At 42.1% G+C, this 14,829-nt stretch overlaps 1 protein-coding gene across 2 annotated transcripts in view; it reads right to left on the bottom strand.

Moving 5' to 3' along the window:
* Positions 1-14,829, bottom strand: part of LOC121652648 (inactive N-acetylated-alpha-linked acidic dipeptidase-like protein 2) — a 613,163-nt gene that overhangs the window by 327,772 nt on the left and 270,562 nt on the right. For both annotated transcript variants that reach the window (XM_042005529.1, XM_042005530.1), the window contains one exon: positions 5,918-6,037. In XM_042005529.1, coding sequence (XP_041861463.1) covers positions 5,918-6,037 — 120 coding nt within the window. The remainder of the gene's footprint in view (positions 1-5,917; positions 6,038-14,829) is intronic.

Here is a 14,829-nt window from a genome sequence, read left to right as displayed (position 1 = left end):
TACTTACTTTTAGCACTGTTAACTTAAAAAGAACATTTCATGTACAGGACAGTTCAAAGCGCCTTACATAAAACATTAAGAGCATTACAGCAGGGAGCAATGACAAGTGCATGAAAAACAAACTTTAAAAGAATTAAAAGAAATTAATTTAAAACATAAAAAAGCTCAAATAAAAATAGATAAAAAGCTAGAAATAAAGTTCCAGTGTGGGGAATTAACAGCTGTTCCGATAAAAGGCAGCAAAGAGAAAAGTTTTAACCCTGATTTAAAACTGCTGAGTCAGCAGAACTGCACTTTTCTGGGAGATTGTTCCACATGTGAGGAGCACAAAAGCTGAACGCTGCCTCTCCACGTTTAGTTCTGACTCTGGAAACAGGAAGTAGACCCTGATGACCTGAGGGATCTGGTTGCCTCATAACAAACCAGAAGATCCTGAATGGATTCTGGTCCTAAACCATTCAGGTCTTTGTAAACTAACAGCAGGAAGCCAGTGTAAAGATCTGAGGACTGGAGGTCTAGGGTCTACTTTCCTGGTCTCAGTGAGGACTGGAGTTCTAGGATCTACGTTCCTGGTCTTAGTGAGGACTGGAGGTCTAGGATCTACTTTCCTGGTCTAAGTGAGGACTGGAGCAGCAGCGTTCTGGACTAACTGCAGCAGTCTGATGGACTTTTTAGGGAGACCTGTGAGGACAGCATTACAGTAGTCCAGTCTAAAAGATAAATGCATGGGCCAGTTTTTCTAAATCCTGCTGAGTCATCAGTCCTTTAATCCTCCAGCTGTTCTTTAAGTGATAACAGGCCGACTTCACAACAGTCTTAATATAAGTGCTAAAATCCAGGTCTGAGTCCAGGACTACTGCGGGATAGCCAGCTAAAAAAAAAAATCAATAAAATACTATTTAGCAGAAGGCTTTTTTTTTAAAAAAAAGGATGGTTTTCAAGTTTTGCTTAAAAACTTCTAAAGACTGTGGGCTTCTCACGTGGTCAGGTAAGGTGTTCTACAGTCTCGGGGTAGCAGCTGAAAAGGCCCGATCACCCATGCTATGAAGCTTGGTTCTGGGAACTTGGAGGGAGTTTGTGGTTGTAGAACGGAGGGTTTGTGAGGAGGTGTAAAGGGTGAGGATTTCCTGTAGGTAAAGAGGGGCATGTCCATGAATGCACTGGTGGGTGAGGAGGAAGACCTTGTATTCTGTTCTGAGTGGGATGGGGAGCCAGTGAAGAGTTTTCAGGATGGGGGTGATATGATCTTGCTTGCACACCCTCATCCGGATCCTGGCAGAGCTGTTCTGGATGTATTGCAGTCTCTGAATGCTCTTGCCAGGGATCCCAATGAGGAGAGCATTACAGTAATCTAGCCTGGAGGAGACAAAGGCATGGACAAGCTTCTCTGCATCTACCAGTATCAGTGTTGGACGGAGTTTGAAGATGTTCTTGAGGTGGAAGAATTAGGTCTTACAAAGATGTTTGATGTGGGTGTCAAAAGTAAGGCGAGGGTCCATTTTAACACCCAAGTTAAAAGCAGATGTGGAAAGGGGGATGTTTTGGCCAGAGAAGGTGATGCTGGTGATGGTGAAGGAGCAGAGCTGGTGTGCAGTGCCAAAAAGAATGGCTTCTGTTTTTGAACTGTTCAGCTGGAGGAAATTTAGCTTCATCCATGCCTCTATCTCCTCCAGGCAGGTGGTCAGTGTGGATGTTGGCAGGGGAGCAGAGGATGTGGGGGTTGTTTTGACATAGAGCTGTGTGTCATCAGCATAACAGTGAAAGGATATCCCATGTCTGCTGATGATATTGCCGAAGGGGAACATGTAAATGGTGAAAAGGGTGGGGCGTAGCACAGAGCCCTGAGGGGAACCACAGCTGACATTATGAGTGTGAGATTTTGAATTTCCCAGGGAAACATGCTCAGTTCTGTTTGTGACGTATGATATGAACCAGTTACAGACATTTTCTGAGAGACCAATAGTGTGTTGCAGACAGTGGAGGAGGATGTTGTGGTCGACTGTATCAAATTCAGCTGTTGAGAATGTCAGGAGGATGAGTAGGGATGGGGGACCATTATTCGCTGCCATCAAGAGGTCATTGGTGACCCTGACCAGTGCTGTTTCTGTGCTGTGGCCAGGGCGGAAGCCAGACTGAAAGTTTTCAAACAGGTTATTGTGTTTGAGGTGAGCAAGAAGCTGTGCTGCAACCATTTTTCCAGAACTTTTTTTGACAGAAATGGAAGATTAGAGATGGGCTTGTAGTTGGAGAGAACTTCTGGGTCCAGGGTGGGTTTTTTAGTAGAGGTCTGATGACCGCAGTTTTTAATGCAGATGGGATATGGCCAGCCAAGAGGGAGTGGTTTATGATTTTGGTGTGGAGTGGAGAAATGGCTGAGACGTTTGCTTTCAGCAAGGCTGAGGGGGACGGGTCGAGGGTGCAGGTAGATGGCTTCATTTTCCTGATGATGTCCTTCACCTCGTTCTGTGTGGCAGCATAGAATGAGGAAAAAGCCTGGCCAATGCCAGATGTTGGGTCAACAGTATGGAGGTACAGGACAGGACAGGGACACATGAAAGGTGTGAGTGGATGTCACTGAAATTCTGTGAAAAACTGTATGTGCATGTTGCACCTGTCCTCAGTGGCCTCGGAGTGAGAAGGAGGGGGAGGTTTGAGGAGGTGATTTATTGTTGAAAAAAGATGTTTAGAGTTATTGGGGCTGTTATTGATGATGGTGGAGTAAAACCTGGACCGTGCAACCCTCAAAGCTTCTGCATATGTCCTCTAGTGTTCCCTGTACACCTGTTTGTGCACAGTCAGTCTGGAGGCTTTGAGCTGTCGTTCAAGGACACACCCAGCCATCTTCATTTTTCGCAGCTCACAGGTGTACCAGGGTGCTGAGCGTGTAAATGAGATGGATCTGGATGTTAGGGGGGCATGACATTCCAGAAGACTGCTCAAGGACCTGTCGTAAAAATCCACAGAGTCAGCAACAGAGAGGGAGTCGGTAGGGCCAGAGGAGAGAAGTTGAAGATCCAGAGCTGGCGCATCTGAGTTAATGTTCTTCAGATTTCTGAAATGGATCTGTCGCTTTGATTTGATATGGGGAGAAGGAAAAGGCAGCTCCATCGCCACTACCCTTTGATCTGAAACACCAAGATCTAGAAACCTGTAGATTGCTGATGGGGGCAAGGTTAGAGATGACCAAATCAAGTGTGTGTCCTGTGGAATGTGTGGGGACATAAACATGTTGCTTTAAGTTGAGGGATTCAAGCAGCTGAAGGAAATCGTCAGCGGGACAAAAAGTGGGGGTGTCAGCGTGAATATTTATATCTCCTAGGATTATGATATTGGCAGAGGTAGTACAGAGTGTTGTGAAAAGATCAGAAATTTCTGGGATGAAAGCAGAATTGGGTTTTGGAGATGGATAGATAAGGAAAACAGTCATGGGAAAAGGGGGCTTACATTTAAATGCAAGGCACTCGCAGGAAGATGTTGCAGGCAAGGAGATGGCGGACAACCCCAGTTCCTGTCGGTAGATGACAGCTAAGCCACCACCACGGCCGTAACTGCGAGCTGCCTCCAGGTAACTGTAGCCGGATGGACAGGTTTCATTGAGGGCAGTGTATACCTCTGGCTGATGCCAGGTTTCTGTCAAACACATGAAGTCAAGTCCCTTCTCTCTGATGTGTTCTTCAATCAGTGTGGACTTATTGCTGATAGACTGAGTTTTAAAAAGTTTGAATTTAACCAATGACTGTGGAGTAAATCTCTGTAGAGGTCGTAGAACAGTAAGATCAACTCCATGCGGTCTGGAATCCACTCCCCAAAATGTATCCACCTGAAAGTGCGGGGATCTCGCGATATTTCCTGTAGTCGAGTGCAGAGTTCTGCCGATACGTCCAGTGTTGATGGTTGCTGGCGCAACAGTGCTCTGATGACGCATCAGATGTGCGCCGGATGACCAGAGAGATGGGATGCCGGTAGCAGAGCAGCTTGACTGATTGTGGAAGCTGAACTTTCGACCAGAGTCTCTGTGAATGTAGCGAGAGCGGTGAAGAAGACCCAGTTCTTTAATAATGGTGATGTTAATTCCAGAAGTGGTTACGTGATTCATTCGTCTGGAATAGCTGAAGGCCATGCTAACCAGAGAGGGATGCTAGCCAGGCGGCAGTGGCGCCTACCAGAAATGGTGGTGTGGATGACATGTTATCTGTCAGGATGATATGTTGGTCGGATCCAAGGAGCCCTTTTTCCAGTGGGACAAAGTTGACAGTTGGAAGTCGTCTAGCAGGTAGGTGACTAGCTACCTAGCATCATCACCTGTGTAGTCTGGCCAGGAACCAAGTCAAGTAAGACTAGAGCACAAGGCTCTTAAAAGTAAAAATAAGAATAAAAAATAATAATAAAAATAATAAAAGTGCAAATAGCTTTCAGCAATAAAAATGCATAAAAACATGGGCAGAGAAGCGGTGAACAAACAACGCCAGCATCCTCTCATCCTAACGAGAGGTAGTTTTGAGCTTTGCTGTTTGAAGCGGAGAACTGACTTTTAATCTTTCTTCCTTTGGCTACAGAAACTATTATTTCAGTTCGGTCTTCATTTAACTGAAGGAAGCTCTGGCACATTCAGGCTTTAATCTGATCCATGCAGTTGATCAGAGTCTGGATCGGACTGTAGTCTCCTGGTGAGATGGTTATGTAGAAGTGTGTGTCATCAGCATAACTGTGGTAACATGTTAAGTTATTTCCATAATGTGAGCGAGTGGCAGCATGTAGATGTTGAACAGCAGTGGCCTCAGGATGGAGCCTTGGGGAACTCCACAGGTTATTTTGGTTTGCTCAGATTTATAGTTATCTATAGACACAAAGTAGTCCCTGTCTTTTAAATGAGACTCAAACCAGTTAATTGCAGTATCATAAAGTCCTACCCAGTTTTCCAGCTGGTCTAGTGAGATGTTCTGGTCAACCGTGTCAGAGTAGTAGGTACGTCTGTTTCCACACATTTTCAATGGGATACAGTATACTGTGTGTGATATAACTGTATAAAGTCAATGAAAAATATGTTTTACCAAACGTTATAGCAGGAGATGTGTGGCCTTAACACACTGACACAATGATATGTTTCATCTCCAGCTTTAGGCTCAGATTAGATTTAATTTCTGGGGTTTTTTGTTTATCTGAAACTACAATGAATCCAAAGTTATATCAAAGGTTTAATATGATCTTATTAATTTTTACTAACTCTAAATAAGTATTTCATTTTGGGGTCTAACACCTAATTATCCATGAGAAGAAATTTGCATTTCTGAATACTGTCATGTCCTCTTGGAGTTTGTCTGGAGCTTTGCATAATTAAATTACTTTTGACTGGAACGTGAAGATAAATTTCTGAGTAATTAAGATCTAAGTAGATGTTTATGTTTTAATTAACTGGATTGGAATTCATATTTTACCTGTCATCCTCTAATTGATGGGAAAACTACTTTGATTAGAGTGAGGCACACATCCAAGAAGAAAAAGACCTAATCAATCAATGCTCTGGCATCACAAGACATAACATGTCTTATGGTGCCAGAGGCATTTTGCTAAGGAGGTGCAGACACAAGAGTCAGATAGTCATTTAAAGAAAAATTAAAAAGAAATTGATGGTGCATGACATGAATTTAGATGAAATCCAGTCCACAAATCTCTGAACAGCAAGCTGCATTAGTGAACTTCATGTGGGTACAAGCAGAGATTATTTAGAAAACCCAGTCTTAAACCACCTTATTATACAAAAAAAACAAACAAAAAAACAAATAAAAATCTGAAGCATAACTTGTACAAGATGAAAGGGCTTTATTTCTTAGAGTGAGTGTATATCCAGTTACAGGGTTATAAAGTCCTGTATGGCTCCTCTATCAGCAGAGTCCAGAAGCATTTAATTTGATCCTACCTTGTACAATAAAGGTGCTTTGCCAAGCTTGACCACAGCTATCTGGTTGGTGAGGTTCAGGCTGTCTTTGGCTCTCCTCAGGTCATCCACAGTTCCATACTGGACATCCACCACCTCCCCCTGTTAGGAAGCATGGAGACATACCTGTTAAATTCATAATAAGTCCTGCTTAATCAAATATTTCAAACATTTCAGTGTTTTGTGCAGATAGTAATTCATTGTTAATGTTTTGGCTCTACTGGTTTTCTGCTCCAGCAGACACAGTTTCAACTGGTATCAAAGAGATGGATCAATGCAGCTGCAGAGCACTTCCTGCTGCTTTGGGAAGTGCAATGACAAACAGCTGACTAGGCATCAGTATCAGGGTCAACAAAGAGAATGTGTCAATATAATGTCATTAACAAAGCACAGTGTCTTAGAAGTAAGATGTAGGATGTTGCAGTAGGAGCTGTTTTTTTCTACATGTTTTGTGCAATGAAAGTGAGAAACCATTTTCATTGCCATTAATACAATAACAGAATTTATAAATGTAAAGCTTCTCACTTGGCAAACTAAACAAGGCTATTGTTAATGGATGAAGTAAAACTTTGGTTTCAACCAAATATGGGCCGACCAAAGTGGTGACACACAAAATGGACTTTAATGCATCAAAACAGAAGACCACATGCAAAACAGTGACACCATCCACTTTACCAGGTCCACCCATTCAACTGCTGCTAACCCAATTATCTAATTAGCCAGTCATATGGCAGCAGCGCAGTACATCTACACCAGACAAGCTTATTTCTACAACACATTTCATGTACAAGACAATTCAAAGCACTTTACATAAACCACTAAAAGCATTATAGATGGTGCAAAGACAGCATTGAAAAGTAAAGAAAGGCAGCAACAAATAGAGAAAAACTCATTAAAATTATAAATCACATTAAAATGATTAAATGCAAGATAAGTTAAAAGTCAGCTTGCAGATTTCATGCATAGGCGCATGAAAAAGAAATGTTTTTAAACCTGGATTTAAAAATGTCTACACTTGGTCAGATTTTCATCTCCACTGGCAGTTTGTTCCACTTTTTTGTAGCATAACAGCTAAATGCTGCTTCTCCATGTTTAGTCTGGACTCTGGTCTGGACCCTGGTCTGGACTCTGGTCTGGACTAGATCTAAGAGCTTTGCTGGGTTTATATTCTCTGAACATATCACAGATGGATTGACTGGAAACCAGTAAAAACTGAAAACCAGTGTAAAGACTTTAAAACTGGTGTGATCTCTTAGTCTGGATGAGCTGCAGATGTTTAGGAAGTCTTGTTAAAGACCAGGGGCCTCATTTATAAAACTGTGTGTAGGGTCCTTGCTAAACATGTACTTGCACCCAAAACTCAAAGTTTGCGAGCGCCAAAAAAATTCAGCTCTATAAAACCGTGCGTACCCACAGCTGGAAGCAATTTCATCTTTATAAATTATACTCTTCCTAGGAGTTGCAGGTGAAATTGGCTCATCACTAGAATAATTATTATGAATCAGGTTTTAATTATTAAAATTTCTATGTGTGTTTACTTACCAAACGTGCAGGACCTGCCTCTAGTCTGTTCCTACACTGCTGTATGTTAGGATATATGAGTCATGCTGGTCCAGGCCACCAGGCCACTAAACCTTGTCTGAGCCCTTATAGCAGTGTGGGTGCAGTCAGTCATGCCAATTAGATTTGGGAAACCGGACATTGCAGCAAATTGCTTTTTGAAGTTGGCCTGTTCTCCCACAGTCTAAGGAAACTTATTGTATGGAGTCTTCTTTTTAATAATGTCATCCTAAACGGTTGGCATTATTGGGCTCAGGGATGGCTGAGATATTCCAGACCTTAGGATAGAATTTAATAAAAGAATTTAATTTAACCCAAAGTGGCATAAGGCAGAAAATGTCACATATTCTGTATCATATCAAACACATATCTGCCTATGAGAGCCGGTTGCCAGAAACCCGATAGTGGTCAACAGCTGGAGATGCATCGGGATTGCACGGTTCTGGCGGGTTGGTCGATCTAACACCGGGCCCAGTCCAGCACATATAACTAAGAGCTGCTCTAGAAAATCAAAATCAGCATTTAAGCCAGTCATCATCACTAATTATTACACACCTGGGGCCTTATTTATAAAGCTGGCGTAGGAACAAAAACTGGCGTACGCCAAATGTAGTCAACTTTTGGGATTTATAAAAACCGAACTTGATGGGAAAATGTTCCTATCTCCACGACAACTCTGACCCAGGTGTACGCACAAAAGCTGGGAAAACGGGAAACAGCGACAACCAACAGTACAGAATAAAATCGAGGAAATGATGTGAAATGTGAGACATTTGTGTACAATCCACTATTACCTTTCACACCACATGTTAGATACTAAAGCTGTTTGCAGAAATAAATAAAGACGCAAATTCCATTTTAAATCTCCAAAGAGCCACACTCAGGGAAAACAGGAATTTCAGGAAAAAGGGAGATGATATTAATAAGAAGCTCAACCACTAAAATATGTTCTGTCATTGTGAAACAAAACTTCCATGTTATAAAATCCATCCAGATAAATAAGGAGCCAGTCTGCTGCCAGCATGTAGCGTCAGTGTGGAAAGTAGCTTTGGTCCTTCATTCCAGCAGAGCGGGACCAGACTGGAGGCTGGAGGTCTAGAAGTGATGCTACGCTAACGAAACACACAAGAAGAGGATTTCCTTTATTTATTTATTCTTACACAATGTTTTTATTGTTGTCCTGATTTCTGTCCAGAAAGTCTTTATTTCCTGCAACTCCTTATCCACCTAGTTAAGAGCAGTGATTGTGTCGCTCTGCACTGCCCACCCAGCTGGAGCTCCGCCCACCCAGCTGAAGCCCCGCCCACCCAGCTGGAGCACCCAGCACCTAGAAAGAAATATTATTTAATTCTAAATAAACTGCTACCAATCTCAGATGTATATGTACATATTTATTTTATAAATTAAAACAAATTACCAGCATCATTACTGTCATTTAGCAGATGCTTTTCTCCAAAGCGATTCACCGCTGTGGGATTAGAACTTCGAACTCCCTCATGGCAGACGGATGCTCTACCGACTGAGATATCCAGCCGTATGTCCCGATACCTCTGGCATGTCTTGTGTTCTGACACTGTGATGACATCATCTCCCACCTGCTGCCACTATTCTGCCTTTCTGACACCAGTGATGCCCACGCCGTGCCCACCAATTAAACATTTTTTTACGTTTCTCCATGTGGTCCATCAGGATCTCTGTCTCACACCCTGAAAAATTCCACTTCTTCTCTCTTTTTCACTCCCGAGCCGTCATGCAAATGATGTGATGAATATGTATTACAGGCGTCCACCTGACCATTTATAGCCACCATGTGGTCATGGGAAGGCGTTCCCTCATGTGTGCCCGCTTTAGAGTTGATTCTGATTTATAAAAGGAAACAGGTGGAGGATGTGCGTGTGCACGCTTTTATAAATCTGGAAGTGGAAGTGTGCAGCATTTCCTTTTTGAGCAGCAGACGCCGCCTGTAGTTTGCTTTGCTACACACAGTTTGATAAAGAAGGCACCTGGTCACAAATAATGTACCAATTAGTGCCATCACTATATAATTTAAAGATGTAGTGTGAACGGTTGTAACTCTTAAATGGGTGCTTATGTGTGACTGTATGACTTCATCCAGGAATACAACTATAATACTGCTGACCTCGCTGTTTATATTTACGAGGGTCTGCAAGTCTGATATGACTGTCTGGTTACAGTACTAATGACATCAATGTGGTTTTTCTGTTAGTCTCCATGTTAGGAGCTGCTTTACAATGTGACGGTTGACAGACATAGGGACATTCATTCAGTCCTACGGCCACTAGCTTCACCTCGTATCTTCTTCTAGCCTCGACACTAAGGGATCAATATAACTGGATGACATTATGGATAAAACCGATGGAGAAAACTTGAAACTATGAGAACAATTTGCACACTTCTACACAGATGCTGGTATGATGCAGGGTTTGGTTTCACCAGCAAGCTGTTCATGGTCACGTGACCACCAGGTTATGACGTAGGTTTGCACCTGCCCATGGAGGAATAAGGATAATTTTACCTTTAGAGCTTATAAGTCTAAAACTAATGCCCACAATTATCTGAAAAAAATTACAGTGGTGTGGTGGAGATCTGCACTCTCTCAGTGCTTCTGGTTAATGACACTGGTATCGTCATGGAAACTCGATATTTTTAGATATGTTTCAACTTCTTCTCTGTCATCAAAGAGGAAGTTGTATTATCATTTTAAAGACTTGATAAAAATGTTCAATAACATTTCCATGTGATTTTACTAACAAGAAGTTCTAACTACATTTAATCAGTTCAGTATAACTGAATTGATTCCTTTCCACAGACCGAGTCCCTGGACTCCTACTTGGTTAGAGGGGTGCAGGGGCTCAATCTGTGGAAAAGAATTTCCTTTCGGGGACAATAAAAGTCCAAGTCTATACAGTAATACATACACTGACTGGCCTCTTTATCAGCTCCATCTCCAAATGTCTAACCAGCCAATCACATGGCAGCAGCTCAACACATCTATCAATGCAGACATGGTGAAGACGACTTGCTGAAGTTCAAACTGAGCATCAGGATAAGGAAGAAGGAGATTTAAGTGACTTTGAATGTGGCATGGTTGTTGGTCTGAGTATTTACTGGAATTTTCACACACAACCATCTCCAGGGTTTACAAAGAATGGTCTGAAGAAGAGAAAATATCCAGTGAGCAGCAGTTGTCTGGACCAGTATGTCTTGTTGGTGTCAGAGGAGAATGGAAAGACTGGTTGGAGATGACAAAAAGTCCAATAAGGATACTGAACACACAACACGTCCAACCTTGAAGCAGATGGGCTACAGCAGCAGAAGACACACCGGGTGCCTCCTGCCAGCTAAGAACAAGAAACTGAGGCTACAGTTCACACACACTCACCAACACTGGACAATAGAAGATGGAGAAACGTTGCTGGTCTGATGAGTCTCCATTTCCACATTCAGATGCTCGGCTCAGAATCTGCTGGAAACATCATGAAAACATGGATCCATCCTGCCTTGGATGAACACTTCAGGCTGCTGCTGGTGTAATGGTGGGGGGAGATTTTCTTGGTCCACTTTGGGCCCCTTAGTACCAACGTGGCCTGGTTTAACCAACACAGCCTACCTGAGTATTGTTGCTGACCATGTCCATCCCTTTATGACCACAGTGTAGCATCTTCTGATGCTACTTCCAGCAGGATAATGCACCATGTCACAAAGCTCAGATCATCTCCACCTGCTTTCTAGAACATGACGATGAGTTCACTGGACTCCAACGGCCTCCACAGCCACCAGATCTCAGTCCAGTAGAGCAGCTTTGGGATGTGGTGGAACGGGAGATTCTCATCATGGATGCAGCCGACAAACCTGCAGCAGCTGTGTGATGCTGTCATGTCCTGGGGCGCCGAAAAGGGGGGTAAAGGGGAAGGATTCTCGGGGCCCATGACTGACAGGGGTCCCAGAAGGGCCCTCAATGCAATTGTAATACTAACAAAATTATCTAATACTCAATGATAAACTTACAATCACACAAACATTTTAGTTACAATGCAATGGTATCACTAAGTTTCATTTCTAAACACCCACCCCCCCTCTATATTTCACTTAAGTGGTTCAGTCCACCTGCTCCTTCAGCTGTGGAGCAGCACAACAGACAGACAGCGAGTGGATGCTAAGATGGCAGGATGCCCCCAAAATAGGGAAGTTTAAAAAGAAAAAAATCTGAGACTGGAAAGAGAACAGGGGGGTGGACAGTACGTCACCCAGTTCTTTCAGAGACGAGGTGGTCAGTTAGTTCATCTGATGGAAAGTTGTGGAACATCAGCTTTTGTCTCTTCTAAACTTTGTTCATATAAGCTAGCTCACTTTGCTCCATATTAACTCATATTTCTGAAGAAAACTCTGGATTTTATTCATTTCACTGTTTTAGTCAAATAATCAAGTCACACAAATGATTAGCAAGCTGCTCTGCTAAAACATCATGTATGTTCCAAACAGACACGAGAGCAGCCGAAGCAGATGCTGCCAGACCCCCCCTCCCCTCCCCGCCCACCTGAACATGTCCAGGTGGCCCCTGAGGAACGAGGTGAGCAGCTGAGTGTTGAATTGGTTGATTATTGTGGTGAAAAAACATTATATAATAGAAAAAAAGTTCTGAATTATTAATATTAAATAAAAATAGTTTGCATTTATTTTCTCAGCTATCACTGTAATGTAGGTCAGGTCAGTAGTTTGGGACTCATCCTCCTGCTTTGCTGTAGGAACAGAGACATTTGTAGTGCAGCAGACTGGGTGACTGCTTTCAATCCAATCAGAGAAATATTTACATGTTCTAGATATCAGAAGATTAACTAGCAACAACCATGTAGCATCATATACGTTTCCCACTAATCTAATGCTTCACCTGTGAGTCTACAGATGTAGAGATAAATTAGACTTCATGTGTTGCTACATGAGGGAGACGATGACGTGGAGGATTGGTAGTCAGATCAGTTTCCCTTCACATTGTTGGTGAAATCACTGAAAACACCTTTAGTAAAACAAGATAGTGTTTTAGAGACCACCAGAAATAAGATTGTGATGCTGTTACACATGACATTATTAGAGATACTATATAATAGAACAGCTGGATAGAATAGAAAGCTGGACTTCAGGACTTGATTAGTGACTTTCCTCAGAGAAAGCTCCACGTTGGGCTCTTGCCGAAAAAGGCTGAGCAAGAACCAGTGATGGTGAATGAGAATGCAAGAGCATGACTCAGCAATAGTGAACCTTTACCACTCCTTGATATCTTATTACACAAAGTTCTACCTTTTAAAATGTGATTATTTAACTTTAAAGACGCTCCCAGCCATTGTTTGGCTGTAAATCTCCACAGTGGTTTGCTTCTGACCGTATTCAGTTCATATAATACAGTAAACCATGTGAGGTCCTGCTATATTTTGTTTCTGAGCCTACCTAATTTTTTTTTACCATTGGCTTTTGATTTAATGATGATAATGCTTGCAATACAATAAGTCATAAAAATTGAGTGGTCATTTTGATGGTGTTTTAGCTGAGATTTGATTTATTTCTCCACAGATTATAAATGCATTTCATTTTCATGAACAAGGTTATTTTGTATTAAAGTTTTGTATTTGTAATTTGTTTTGTAATTATCATGAGATAATTAAGTATTTAAAAAAGATAGATGGGTTTTTAAATATAAAGTATCCGTCTTGCAGCAAATAGTTGAATCTATTTTAACTTCAGTGTATTTTTAGTGCTTCCCCTGCCAACTAGCCTGTCATGTTTTTCTTTTAATTTCTTTTAATTTAATTTCTTTTATTGCCATTTTGATGGTCAAAATAGCATTAAAATTGCCAATTGGATGTATAAAACTATTAAAATTTTCAGGGGGGGGGGCCCACTCAGTTTCTTTTCATGGGGCCCAAAATCTCTAGCAGCGCCCCTGGTCATGTTAATATGGAGAAAACCTCTGAGGAAGGTTTCCACCACCTGCTTCATCTATCACACCAAGAATTAAAAAGGGGATCTGACCTGGTACTGGAAGGTGGACTTGATGAAGTGGAGGGTGAGTGTTTGTGATGCCACTTTTGATAGACTGTGATGTTTTTAATGGCACTGGTTAGTTACACAGTTTTGTAGTAACAAATTTCAGCATTTTCTTACATTTTTAAGCCCATCGTTTTCTCTCCTTTCTTATCAAGGAAAATCAACTGCCACTGACAGTATAAAGGACTGAAACCACTGGAAAATTACATTTAGTCTATAATTGTTCCTTATGAACATGTTCATACAAAAGAAAAAAAACAGTGATATTTGATGAAGACTGTCGGCATTTTTTTCGTTTCATGTCGGTCTTTCTTTGTGACTGAGCGAAAGAAAGATATCATCTTCCATCCATATGTGACCTAGAAGTTGTTTGGGAAAGTCAAGCATTACTTTTTGGGGTGCCCCCCCTCCTTTCTCATCCTCCATTTCTGCCCTTACCTCTTTCACCCTCTCTTAATCCCCACCACCACTGAACACCCCACCCCCCTCATTGGAACTCCGTCACTGCATCACCTGGACCTGATTCATTTTTCATGTGGCCTGGGGGTGAGTGGAAGACGATACTGCAGTAGGGAGAAAGTGAGCGAGAGAGAATGAGAGAAAGAAAGGAAGAGTATATCTCTTTGCATCAGGGGAGCTCAGGAAAAAGAGAACAAGAGAGATTTATCACTCCCGCCTGCATTTGCATCATAAAAGTCTCCCATTTAAACTGCGGGCCAGAGAACAGTACAAGACACAGCAAAATGTAATGCAGGAGCATCTGTACTCACTGAGATGGAGCGGCTGGAACCAGATCCACCTCTCCCTTCTTTATGCTTTCATTTTTCTGTCTCATCTTAGCCAGGCAATGAAATTAACGAGGGAAGTGTCCTCTGTCTGAAGCTGTTAGCATCAGCCTCAACCCCTCACAGATAGATAGATGTATGCTGTCTAGTTATATATATCTGTTTTATTATATAACTTGATCACTACTGTCATAATGAACAACAATTACATTCATACATTTCAACCCCCCTTACATATATTATAGGGTAACTAATCCTCACCGAGTCCCTCCGATTCATACTGAAAGGACTGGTCTGGTGTATAACTTTGAGGCAAGGTGACAGGCAAGCACCTCATCTTAAATCTAAACAGGACGATGAGATGATTGGGGATTTGAGAAGAAACAGGAACAGTCCAAACACTGTTCCCATCCAGGAAGAAAAGGTGGAGCTGGTGGAGGACTACAGGTACATCAGACCAGTCCTCCTGGTCTGCTGGAAAGTTGCTTC

The sequence above is a fragment of the Melanotaenia boesemani genome, chromosome 14, assembly GCF_017639745.1.
Source record: "Melanotaenia boesemani isolate fMelBoe1 chromosome 14, fMelBoe1.pri, whole genome shotgun sequence".
Lineage (NCBI taxonomy): Eukaryota > Metazoa > Chordata > Actinopteri > Atheriniformes > Melanotaeniidae > Melanotaenia > Melanotaenia boesemani.
Note: the sequence above shows the minus strand (reverse complement) of the source record. Positions and strands in the feature narration are given on the sequence as shown.